Source organism: Bacillus rossius, chromosome 14 (assembly GCF_032445375.1).
Source record: "Bacillus rossius redtenbacheri isolate Brsri chromosome 14, Brsri_v3, whole genome shotgun sequence".
NCBI lineage: Eukaryota > Metazoa > Arthropoda > Insecta > Phasmatodea > Bacillidae > Bacillus > Bacillus rossius.
Genome location: NC_086341.1, coordinates 46,683,761 through 46,696,968, shown reverse-complemented (window position 1 = coordinate 46,696,968; position 13,208 = coordinate 46,683,761). Strand labels below are relative to the sequence as shown.

At 40.0% G+C, this 13,208-nt stretch overlaps 1 protein-coding gene across 1 annotated transcript; it reads left to right on the top strand.

The window, feature by feature from the left end:
- Positions 1 to 3,064: 3,064 nt before the first annotated feature.
- Positions 3,065 to 11,621, top strand: LOC134538797 (uncharacterized). The gene is made up of 3 exons (XM_063380289.1): positions 3,065 to 3,085; positions 4,630 to 4,872; positions 10,134 to 11,621. The coding sequence occupies exons 1-3, from the start codon at positions 3,065 to 3,067 to the stop codon at positions 10,281 to 10,283; spliced, it is 414 nt and encodes a 137-aa protein (XP_063236359.1). The 3' UTR covers positions 10,284 to 11,621.
- Positions 11,622 to 13,208: the final 1,587 nt, after the last annotated feature.

Sequence of the window (13,208 nt, the reverse complement as noted above, 5' to 3'; positions counted from 1 at the left end):
TACTGCAAGGTGCAGTTATAATTAAACAATTAAAGAAAGAAGTTACATTATTTACGTTTTACAAAAATACTGCAAAGTGCAGTTACAATTAAAGAAAGACGTTACATTATTTACGTTTTACAAAACTATTGCAAAGTGCAGTTACAATTTCAGAACGAATTTACATTAATAAGAAATAATCAAATACGTGCGACGACGTCTCAGGGGCAGACAGTTACCAATAAAAACGAAGTTGACAGTGAAGTTACGTTAATGCATTAATCCAAACTAAACAATTTGCAAGGTGGCGGCCGAAAAGGAATTTAGACAGACCAATTCAAGAATAAACGACTCTACATTAAGGTAAGGGCCACCGCCTCGCACACAACTCAAACCAACTTACATTTTCTCCTGAGGTCGCACACCCACGTAGTTCAAACTGAACCTAACGGACTACATGCTAGTAGATTACAACAGATCAGCTACTGCTGGCAACCGAGCCTGACTAAAACCAGAAGCAAGAAAGAGGCTCCTGACATGGTTGCAGCTCAATTTATAAGATCGCGCCGCAGCGCGCGCATGCGCCAATCAAGGGGGGGAGGGGGGGTGAACGAGTAGACATAGAACAACCACTAGGAGGGGGAAAAGGAGGGAGAAGGTGGAGGGGGAGCGGAGTGCCGGAGGCCGATGCGGCGCGTGCAGTTCAAACCGCTACAAATGAATGGAACATCAATTAAAATATAAAATTATGCGCCAATTTCCGTAAGACGTATTCATATTATCTCGAAATAAGTTTTTCACAAATGCAAAAAAAATAATCATGGGTTGTACAAATTAACACTATTTATTTTACATAGTATAACAAACCAATTAGCAACTGGTTCCCAAAGGAATATTTTTTAATGTTCAGAAAAAATCTTCTGTGTAATATAGTTCCAAATAATCATGCATTTGTATTGTGAATTAAAATTTTAGGAATATTGCAGACGTCATTTTTATCTTTTTTCTAACTTATAGCTATTTTTACTCTTTTTTCTGAAAGCAGTTGTCGACTTTGTTTGAGAAACTTATTCAGTTGTGTGCGGTAGAGCCCGATATCAGAGTTTTCTTGCCGCTGACTTTGTTAAAAGTTGGGGCGTAAATTGGTTTTCACTTTTTGAACAACTTTGCATTTTGTTTATTTTCCATTTGAAGCTTCCAATGCATACTAATAAATATTCCAACTTCGTAGAAATGATGTGCCTTCCTTTAGGAGAAGAACGTGGCATTTATTTATTCCCGTTTTTAACAAAAATGTCTCACAATTTCACACTACGCACTTCATTGACATAGTAAGTATTATACAATCTTTTCACAATTCTAAGTAATAGTCGAGTGACGATTGCGTAATTTATTTGTTTTAACTTATTTATTACGGAAATATGTTAAATAACCAAAATTAAATGTAATAAGAAAATGCAATAAATTAAACTAATTCATTTTTTAATTCTTAATTAATAACTAAATGATTACCTCGAGTGAGGTCGACAGTTACAGGGCCTAGGACTGAATTATTATTCGTACAAACTAATTTTCATTATTTCATATATTATGCCAGGAAAATACTGAGGTAGTCTTTCACAGTAGGCCGTTTCATAGTTCTTTACCAATGTCCTTGATTTGGGTTGGCATATTACAGTCTCAATGACTGCGCTCCCGATCAAGCTCAGTTTAAATAGACGTCCCACTTGTACAATAGTGTTTCCATCTTACCCTTGCTTTCAAAAATACACATTAAAAATACAGAAAGCTATTTAAATAATGTAATTACGAAGGTTGACTTCTCAACTGCATTTAATATTTTGTATGTAATCACACTCTCGTTTGTTTACAATTTTTTTCACTCGTACCTAGATATTTATTTATGTTGTCCTTCAACAACTCAGCTAATTGAAATTTTACTATTAAGCATGAGACTTCGAATTCTCGTGTTGTCTAGTAAAATATTTTCCGACAGTCATTTCCAAATATTTTGCAGTTTATATATTTAGTACTACCTGTGCCCGCGACTTCGTTTCCATAGATATATTACCTGTGTGAAATATTACATTGTCATTTCTTTTTTTGTAATGGAACAGAAATTATCATGTAAAATTACATATATTTGTACCTTTGTACATTTACATGACTTTAACTAAAATGTATTTGTACAAAAAAGGTTTGCATTACTGGGTTCGGATTCTTGCCCGGGGCATTTAGCGTTTGTATTGTACCAACCAGTTCCTTCATTAAAGTTATTTGTAAAACGTTGTTTGGAGAACATTCCAGTATTAACTGCAAACACTAATAAGTATGTTCAAAAATAAGGGCTAATTGTTAAATACACGATTATCTTTCGGATTTTTAGTAATATTATGGGTGTATAAAACATATATCAGTAACTAAAGTTTTCGTAAGCGCTGACTATAGATATTCAGCATCGTATCCAAAAACGTATTTCATATGTGCAAAAATAACCATAAAAATGTGTTGTAAATATTTACAGTAGTTTACTTGTAGCATTACAAATTATTTCTATGCAATTTGTTTCCAAAGGACTGTTTTGTAAAAGTACAACAATAATGTTTTCTTAGTACTGTTGGTAAAATTTTGGTAATAAACCTAAATTGCAAGAGTGTAATAATGTTTTAGAAATATTCCTTAAATAATAAATATGGACAAAAAATTAAATAACCAACATTGCAAGTAAGACCGACTATTAAAGGTTCACCTAAACAGGGAGTGTGTCTGTGTTTGCGAGGTGGGATGGTAAGTGCGTCGCTCGCTAGTGCTTCTAGCGAGATATCGCCTCTAAGCGCAAGGCTCTAAACTGGCGCGCAGTCTTCTCGTTCTGCATAGGGCAACTATGATATTATAGTGGTAACAGTAACATTATATGGCGGAAAAAAATAATATAAAAGGATAAATGCAAGTTCTTCGAGTACTTTCAACAAGCTCTACCGGAAGTTTCATACATAGATATTATCCTGAAAACAAGCTATTTCCACCCTTATAAAAATACAATTTGAAACTTTGTGACTGGATCAGAAACCGAAGGAGACCGATTATGGCCCACGAGCTGCCGATCGTAAGCATCGAGCGACGGACACGCCCGAACATGGCCGAATATACACCAATAGAAAGCCATTTAGAAACCAATAGAAAGTCACTTCATGAATATGTTGTTCCAGAATAAGCTATCATTCACTATTTTAACATGTAATGTTTGGTGAGGGGGCCGATAAAATTATTTTCCCTTGAGTCAATTGTTTCTCTCGACAGCCCTGAGATTAAGCACCCATTTTATACCATTATTTTACTCATCCGGTCAGTAAATTATAAGCACCTTAATGGTTATGGATATAAACAACCCTACTTTTTTTTTCAAAATGGTTGAAGGCAGTCATATACAGCCTAAGATTTTGCGGGCTCTAACAACCAACTAGGAGTGAATTTAAGGGAGATTTTTGAATGTGAGCCAGTTGGAAAGCCTATATGCTTTTAACGTACTGTAAAATGTTGGTCAGTTTTCTTTTACCAGAGTAAGTGTAACATCATGGCAGCCATATTGAATCCACCATGTTGTCTTCATCTGCTAGTGTGTGCTGCCATCATACTGATTTATTAATTACCTGCTATATCGCACTGGTGTCAACCACTAGACAATCACCTATTGTAGTGGCTGCCATATTATCGGCTATCTTGGCTGCCATTTGGAAAATTTGTATTTATCAACCAAATAAATTCGGAAAAATATCCAAAAATCATTATTAAAATTTCTTTTTAATGCATTGAGTGACTCAATTCATTACGATCCTTGGTCAATGCAAAAAGCATTATAATAATTAATCTTCCTCACTGCAAACAAGGACTCTATACACGATAACTGCCCGGCTGAATAAATATGCCTATCATGGAGGACGTGTTCGGTGCGCCTTATTACTACTAAGACTGCCGAATACAAGCATAAAGGCGAACTGTCTACGAACTGTGAAAAATTTTGTGCATCTTTAAGGGGGATTAAGGCCTGCAAACTAAGATATCTCCGTCATTTTGCTCTAATTAAATTTTAAACTGTTTATCCCGGTGTTTTGGCATTTCAAGGCATAAATTATAACTCCCAGACATTCCATACATTGTTGAGCCCACAGATTTACTAGTCTGTAAGCGGCCGGGAGGAAATAACTTGCATGCAGGCCACTACACCAGTTCACAATTAGCTTACATGTCAACCAAGTATGATTTATCACAGAAGCTCTATTTCAAGCAGCATCGCAGTATTTGTAATCGCTAGGGACCGTAAAAATTCGCGGGTTCAATGACCTGTAGGATGAACTCCATAGTACACTCAGTCAAATGTCACCCACTCATTGGCTGCTGTCTGTGATTAGATAAAGCTTTGGTCGGGTGTATCTCATTGGCCCAGAGTCAACCAGGTGAGTTGTGAGCCAATAGCATAGGCAGCAATGAGGTATAACTATTTGTATTTAAGCCTTTTGCGAAATGAATTCGCTAATTATTCCGGTCTCTAGTAATCGCGTGGTGGCAAGGCCCGGTCCACCCTTCGAGCTAAGTGATGACCTCCACTCTCATAGAAGTGGGAGCCACCAGGGTCATGTGTCGTGCGCGCAGGAGAAGCGGTCGGCGCTGCGGGCCAAGGCGTGCGGGTCGCCCGGGCCGCCGGTCGAGCTGCGCGGCGGCGTGCTGTACTCGAGCTGCGACTGCAGGCGCCGCAACGGGCTGCAGGACCGCTGCCCGCGCACCGGCTGCGGCATCCCGGAGTGCCTGGACATGCCCGAGCCCACCTGCATCCCGAGCGGCGGGCCTGGGCCCAAGCCGCGCGACGCGGACAAGGAGTCCGGCGCCACCTCGCGGGTCAGTAGTGTCTGTCGACACTTAAACATATCAAATCTACACTTAAACGACACGAAAATCAGGATAGTTACCCTAATTTGCATAATCTTTGTGTGTCCCAGAATCTACTTGCTCCCCCTACTCACCGGCATATTTCGCAAACTTGTCCCAGAATCGCACTGCTCCCCCTACTCACCGACTTTAATTGAAAACTTGACAAACATAAATGAGGTTTCGAAAATATTTTAATTTATGTTTGAAAAAGTTGTGTGTTATTCATAAACTACATATTTTAATGTTATCCTCATAAGTAGGTATACAACAAATGGTCAAAAAAATGTATGAAATATGTATGAGGAAACCAGAGATATTTTTTGGCGTGTGGAGTAGCAGCCCTGTAAATTTGTTTATAGAACTACTTAAAAACATTTTATTTGGCTAATATAACGATTGGATGGTGAATGGAAGCATGTAAATGTTGTTTAGACTTCAGTCCTTGTAGCGTAACATAATCAGTAAATTCACGTTTTATTTCACATGTATTCCTATCCCTTATTGAGAATCCTTTCAGCAAGCACACCGATCATTTTCATCGCGCCATGTTTTCTTCTTCGTTTTGCGAAGTTTCAACACCTGCAAACACTTGATAAAAATTAATAAAAATTCAGTTTCTTCTATTGCAAAGTAATAACAAATGATGGTCTTATAAAGTGGAAAATAAATAATATATTTGATGTATCAAATATAAATAAAATACAATATCTTGAAAATTCCTTTATTTTTTAAAGGTTAGTGTTAGCATTAAGGTGCCACCAAAACTGTCTCAATGCTCCTTTTAATGTATCCACCTCTTGATGAAATCCTAGAACATGGAGGGAAATGAGTACTAAACAACTTCTAATATCTCTTGCTTCTGGCTTATAGCTTTAAGCTTGGAATTGCAACCATGCATCAATATATTTAAAATATTTATATCGCAGTTTAACATATAGATATTTTGGTATCGGTACCTCGAATTTTAATAAAATAATGTTTGTAGCATTTATTTCCAAAATTTAGAGACATGTAAATAAGAAAACCTGTTACATGTGATTTCACTATTAAAGCTTAGATATATCAAGAATTGAGTATTACGTATACTTAAATATTACATTTCATAATAAGCAAAACAAGGGTAAAAGTTTCGATGTTTCGATAGCTCAATACATCGATTTTAAGTCGATATTTTATCAACATCGATATCAAACTAAATATCGATATGTGAAAAAGTTTTGTAATCCCTAGTTTTAGCCGAGTCAAAAGTGAAGAGTTCGCTAACGTTTCGGTCGACATTGCAGTTTCCATTATCAGGGTACCTCTCCTACTGAGAGCCTTGGCAGTCATTTTTCCTTTAAATACTTTTGCCTGATTGGCTGCAGCTGTGTGTCACCTGAGATGAACTTATGTGATTGATTGGAGCTGCTGGCCAATCTGGTGTCTTTTCCCTTCTGTTTGGCTGGGCTATCTGTCCAGTAGGAAACTGTTACCCTGATGAAGGTGGCTGTTATGGAAAATTTCAAGCCATGGGTCTTTTAGTTCGTCCTTAATGTTATTAAGTTTAAATGACTGGGAGTTTATCAATATATTCGTTACGTTTACGACTTTCTTAAAAAATATCACTATCCATCATGTCATTTACCTCATTCATATTTCATATTTTGACAGAAAACAGTCTTGAAAAGGGGTTTTTCTTGGCACCTAGCAATCATGATAATCACTTAAGGCCAACAGTTGTATCTTTAAATAAATCTGCATTACAATATGTTTATTTTTTTCTCTGCATCTTTTCGTCCCAGCATTAAGAAGATAATGAAATAAGATAATAATAACCTGGTAAGGAATCAGCTACGACATTTGATAAGAAACCATCTGAGTTCGTTACTTGATGCTACTTGGCTCGGTTCATCGTTGTTTGTAGACTTATCTCACCACCTTTCCACCATAGTTAATGTTTCTGTTATTGATTGCACTGTGTATTAATTTCGGCTTATCTATAGTCTTTATCATGTAACTTGTCTCAAAACTTAACATTTCTTCAAATGTACTATGCATTATTCTGCCACTGTTTCTCAGTCAACAGTGGTTGGAAACAACTTTGTGTGATTTTCATTTTTCGTGAACAAACATCGTGATATGTAAGTGACAGTTGGGAAATGAGTATAACTAATACTACTATCACAAACTGTCAAATTCTCAGCAGAGTTAATTGACACAGAATTTAACTCGTCTTCTCACAAATGTAACCACATATTTCAACACATTTCTCCCTGCCCACTAAAACCATCCAAATAACTGTGGCTTCATTTACTTATATAATTATCTGATCGGTGTTTTATTTGAGCAAAATATTAATAATTTAACTGGATACTAATGTATTGGCTTAGCGCCCGAGGACAGAGAGATATGGTCTACAGAACTATCTCATCCTAAGCATTCTCGTGTCCGAAGTTGTAGTTTAATTTACGGTTCCATTAATTGTGGAGCTCAGGAGTGAGAAACATTGAAAAAATTATACATTGGGAATCTCAATAAAACATAGTAAAAAATGGGAAACTCAATAAAACTTAGTATAAAATAGGAACTCAATAAAACATAGTATGAAGTGGGAAATAAAACCAACTCCTGATATTCTCGACAATTTCGGTATAACATCATTATTTTGTAAGTTATAAGGAATATCAGAAGGTTTCTACTTCGTCTGGCCAGTGTTGCCAGATTGTTTAGTGTGTGTCTTTATCGTGGGATTTTCACAAAGCATAAAATTAGTAATGGAGCAAATTAATTATGTTGAAAGTTGTAATTGTTTAAATATGGAGCTTTTAAAATTGGTTTGTATGATATTCTTGTTTTCAATTGAAAAAAGTTCTAACTGTTTTTCTTGGCAAGATATTAACGAAATACGATAAGGGCATAAACGATTTATCACAACCACCTGTCTAAAACGACCACACTCCATCAGAATAGAGTGTTATTTAAGAAACTTTCTTAAAGGTAAGCACAAAGATACACGATTCACGAAAAAAAAAGATATTTATTTTCCCATCGGTGGGCGATAATGGTTTTAAATATTTTAATAAAACTTGCCACTTACATGCTGTGGCGCATTACATAGCTGTAAAGAACATTTTCCGAATTAAACTTGGAATTTTCCTAGCAGAAAGACGTGGAGCACTGTGCCCGGGCCAAACCTGGAGGAAGTCTAATATTCATTTTTTTTCCCCTAGCCCAACTAAAAACTAAGTGTATTTATAGGAGGGTCCGGGTTAGGGGAGGGACCTAGGTGCGTCTCAGGCCGAAGCATATACGCCTGGTTATGCTGGGATCAGCCATGCAGGGAGAGGGTCGCATGCATCGTGTGCAAGGAGGGGATTGGCCAGCCATGGCAGCGATTGATGTCATGACTAACTCCCCTATATCAAAACTAGCTTAAAACTACTAGTTAAGTTGGACCCAGGTAAAACCTGCATAGTCACAGGGAAACCCCTGAGCACAGACAAGCGGGATGCAAGGACATGCATTATTTGCAGAGGATGGTCTGGATGACGATTTGGACAGAGTATGAAAGAGTCTACAGCTGTTGGGGGGGATGGGGTAGATTGGGAACTTTAACACGTAGGACTGGGTCAGACCCCCGATCAATTCCGAACATATCCGAAGCAACCTGTTCCCTGCCCCTCCATCAGTGCCGGCGAGCATAGAAAATGGTAACCATGTGTTGTACAAACTTACAATATGTTTGCTTGTAGTATTACGAACTATTTCTTGGAAACTGTTTTCCAAAGGAACCTTTTTGTAAAAGTACAAAAAGTTTTCGAAGTGAACCTTCTTTGCTGAGGGGGCTTGAATTTTCGAGCGTTACCAAAATTCCAATCGCATGAGGGGGAATAGTTAAGTACATGGTGGGGGAACCGGTAGAGGAGGAGACATCAGGAGAGAGGTAGAAATGACACGGCATACTTGAACACTTTAACACTTGCACACTTTCATACTTGAATACTTGCATACTTTAACACTTTCATGCTTGTGTAAAGGCATAATTTATAGCTCACATACTTGGATATATATTTTATCATCTGGGACCTTGGCCAAAGAAAATTATGATTCCTCTAGCTCAGTGGTTGCCAAACATTTCAGCTGGCGACCCACCTTTCCTTATAGGAATATCTCCACGGTCCATCGGTTAATGGTGGAGTAAAAAACCTTATTTGTATCGTATACGTTCCTTATGTATGTATAATTTAACATCAAATTTTCCATTCATATATGTGCTTTTTTTTAAGATACCGATTTATTATTGAAAAACAATTTGTGTTCTGATTTGAAAATGGTTTACAAAATACAAGCTCAAACAGTTATTTATTTAACAATAGATACGTGTTAGCACACAATTCGATTTGTTTTTGTTTTTCTAATCTTTTCTGATGGTTTATTCGATGGTTTCTGATAGTTTTTGGATCGAGTTGCGACCCACCGTCTGGGAACCGCTGCGTCTAGCCAATGATGAAATAAACGGGAAGCCTAAGATGTACATCAAGTTCTGTCCCTGCCCGAACACGCCCGAATATTCACCTTCGGCCAACCTCGGGTTATATATATATATATATATATATATATATATATATTTATATATATATGTATTCCTCTGTTTATTTTAATGTAGCTATACTAACCTAACTAACCGTCAATAGTAGTGTTTTAATGTAGCTAACCTAACCGATCACTTTTAATATTTGAATTCATTTTTCCTGCGCAAAAATAAAACATATCCCGAGGTTGGTCGAAGGTGGAAATTCGGCGTGTTCGGGCAGGGACAGAACTTGATGGACATCTTCCATCCTCTGTCTCCTGTAAATTCCTACATGTAATGGATGCCAATTTGCATCCCGAATGAATGTGCCCAGGGTTTTCCCTGTGTCGGTGCAGGTTTTACCTGGGCCCAACCTATCTCTAGTTATAGTCTAGATTTATGAGTGAGGGGAGTTAGTCATGGCACCAATCGTTGCCATGGCTGGCCAATACCCTCCTAGCACATGATGCATGCGACCCTCTCCCTGCATGGCTAATCCCAGCATGACCAGGCGTATAGGCTTCGGCCTGAGACGCACCTAGGTCCCTCCCTAACCCGGACCCCTCTAATATACACTTAGTTTTAGTTAGGTTAGAAAAAATAAAGAAATCATGGACATCTTAGGGTTTTCGTAATGAACAGGTGGACTCCACGTGTGTGTGTCGTCTCGCCGCAGGTGGTGGGCCAGTGCGTGAGGCAGTGCCCCGACTGCTGCTGCCCCGTGCTGTGCACCACCGTGCAGACCGACATCCCGGAGGAGCCGGCCCAGGAGGAGGCCCCTAAGTACCAGTACGTGATGCTGGCCAAGCCGTGCGGACCCTGCTGACGAGCCGTCCCGCTCTGCCGTCGCGCGGCCCGCCCAACGGGACTTGACGTCTACTCCCGCCCTGCTGCGGGGACCCTGTTGGGTCTGTCTGCCATCCCTCTCTCCCGTCGCGCGGTCCTGCCAACGGGACTTGACATCTACCGCCGCCCCGCTGCGGGGACCCTGCTGGCGTCTGATGTTCTCGCTCTCCCGTCGCACGGTCCTGCCAAGGGGACTTGACATCTACCCCCGCCCCGCTGCGGGGACCCTGCTGACGTCTGATGTTCTCGCTCTCCCGTCGCACGGTCCTGCCAAGGGGACTTGACATCTACCCCCGCCCCGCTGCGGGGACCCTGCTGACGTCTGATGTTCTCGCTCTCCCGTCGCACGGTCCTGCCAAGGGGACTTGACATCTACCCCCGCCCCGCTGCGGGGACCCTGCTGACGTCTGATGTTCTCGCTCTCCCGTCGCACGGTCCTGCCAAGGGGACTTGACATCTACCCCCACCCCGCTGCGGGGACCCTGCTGACGTCTGATGTTCTCGCTCTCCCGTCGCACGGTCCTGCCAAGGGGACTTGACATCTACCCCCGCCCCGCTGCGGGGACCCTGCTGACGTCTGATGTTCTCGCTCTCCCGTCGCACGGTCCTGCCAAGGGGACTTGACATCTACCCCCGCCCCGCTGCGGGGACCCTGCTGACGTCTGATGTTCTCGCTCTCCCGTCGCACGGTCCTGCCAACGGGACTTGACATCTACCCCCGCCCCGCTGCGGGGACCCTGCTGACGTCTGATGTTCTCGCTCTCCCGTCGCACGGTCCTGCCAAGGGGACTTGACATCTACCCCCGCCCCGCTGCGGGACCCTGATGATGTATGCTGTCCTGCTCTCCCATCGCGCGGTCGTTCCAACGGGGCTTGACATCTACCCTCGCCCCGCTGCGGGGACCCTGCTGGCGTCTGATGTTCTCGCTCTCCCGTCGCACGGTCCTGCCAAGGGGACTTGACATCTACCCCCGCCCCGCTGCGGGGACCCTGCTGACGTCTGATGTTCTCGCTCTCCCGTCGCACGGTCCTGCCAAGGGGACTTGACATCTACCCCCGCCCCGCTGCGGGGACCCTGCTGACGTCTGATGTTCTCGCTCTCCCGTCGCACGGTCCTGCCAACGGGACTTGACATCTACCCCCGCCCCGCTGCGGGGACCCTGATGACGTCTGCTTTCCCGAGATACACACCAGCATTCGGACAGACATGCCATGTGAAGAACCATTTTCTAATCCTGCTAACCCAACTAACTCTTTTTTGCTAAGCCTTTTAATTTGATTTTTTTTCTCATTAAATCCATCAACATTTCGGTTTGAAGTCAGTGTTTTAATTACGTTCTATGTTTACTTTAGTAGAATTCCACAATTTTCGCAGGTTTTTTCCTTCCCCTCATCAACTTTATTTTGGCGTTTTCTTCTTTTTTTAATATTGCATAAAATGTTACTGGTCTGGTGTGCATTTTATTTCAGAAAATGTGCCCCTTGTTATATATTTGGGTAACCTTAATTATGTATTTATATCTAATTTTTTGTTTACTTATCGTTTCATAGTCACGGATGTTGAAGCATACAACTTAACTTATATAGGCAAATATTAAAACTAATTTTTAAAACAATCTTTAACTGGTAAGAAACTGCAAACAAATTACAATATGGCGGCTTGAGACCGAGCTTAAAGGGTCTAGTGAAGCACCGAGTTTGCAAAGAAGCGCGAAATCATCATTTTGCAAAAACAAATAGCAGGTATCAACCCTGGCGTATTAAAAATCAGTTATTACAACGACTTAGCCAATTTTTCAACCATGCACCCAAACGATGGATCAAAACTTTCAACATCTGCAACTCAGATGTCATTGAATCCGCCATTGTTTCCACCTCCTTGTGATATCGGTAAAGCGCCTGTATTTGTATTTATTTTTTTTTTTTTACTTTAATACACTGTGTTAACATTTTGCTGTTAAACGGTGAAACGTGCTTTTACGCACTGATGACTAATGAGATCGCAGTTACTTTACTTATAATCGTTCATGAGTCACCTGTAAAATAATGACGAAATGTTAATCATTTACTATTAACAATTACTACAAACGTTAACACTTAAGAGATCAGCTACATTATTTTGCTAAATATATGGAAACTAAACTGTCAAGACTGCGCGCCAGTTCAAGGCTTTCTGCTAAGGGTTAATATGTTGTGAAGTTATTGGAAATATTTTGCAAGTGCATTTTATTTAAACCTGGTATTTTGACATATCTATGGTGAAAAAAAAAATAAGTCTGTATCGGTAATGCGTCAGAAAGTGCTGAGAATGGTTATTAACGATGTGGCAGGTACTATTTTGTCTCATTCTTAACTGCAGAATACTCTAATCTGTTTATGTTAATTACCAACTTTATCCAGCTCTCCAACGATATACAGCATGTTCCATAAATCTACATCAAGCCGATAACAATTAATCGCGGTTCTGAATGAAAAGACCATAGTTCAAAAAGTGTCGTAGTTTTCGAGCTAAAAGCATTTTTTCAAAAGTTATTAAATCCCAACAATTCAAAAATTACCAGATACTGTTACTTCAAAATTTTCCTACGCAAACTAGTATAACTATTCAAAATAAAATCAAAAATTATCATTTGATTGACTTATGCGGAAACAATTTTTAATCCTTTAACTTCGATTATTCACATTGTAAAAAAGAATTACTTATCTGACATTAATTTTTCATTTTTAAAGTAACTTGCTAAATGATCAAAGTATTGTATTTTTTATTTGTGGCTACTCAAATTTACCCGTTTAAAAATTGTTTACTGCATAAGACTTCCAAATATATTTCCCTCCCCTCACCCCCCCCCCCCCCCTTTTTCTCTAAAAGTATAGCATGTTTGATTTTATTTTTGAATATTATCAA

Coding starts and splice junctions, on each gene's coding strand:
- LOC134538797 (XM_063380289.1), top strand. CDS start 3,065: ATGGCCCACGAGCTGCCGATC. Junction 3,086..4,629: donor TGGCCCACGAGCTGCCGATC/GTAAGCATCGAG, acceptor TCGTGCGCGCAG/GAGAAGCGGTCGGCGCTGCG. Junction 4,873..10,133: donor AGTCCGGCGCCACCTCGCGG/GTCAGTAGTGTC, acceptor GTCTCGCCGCAG/GTGGTGGGCCAGTGCGTGAG.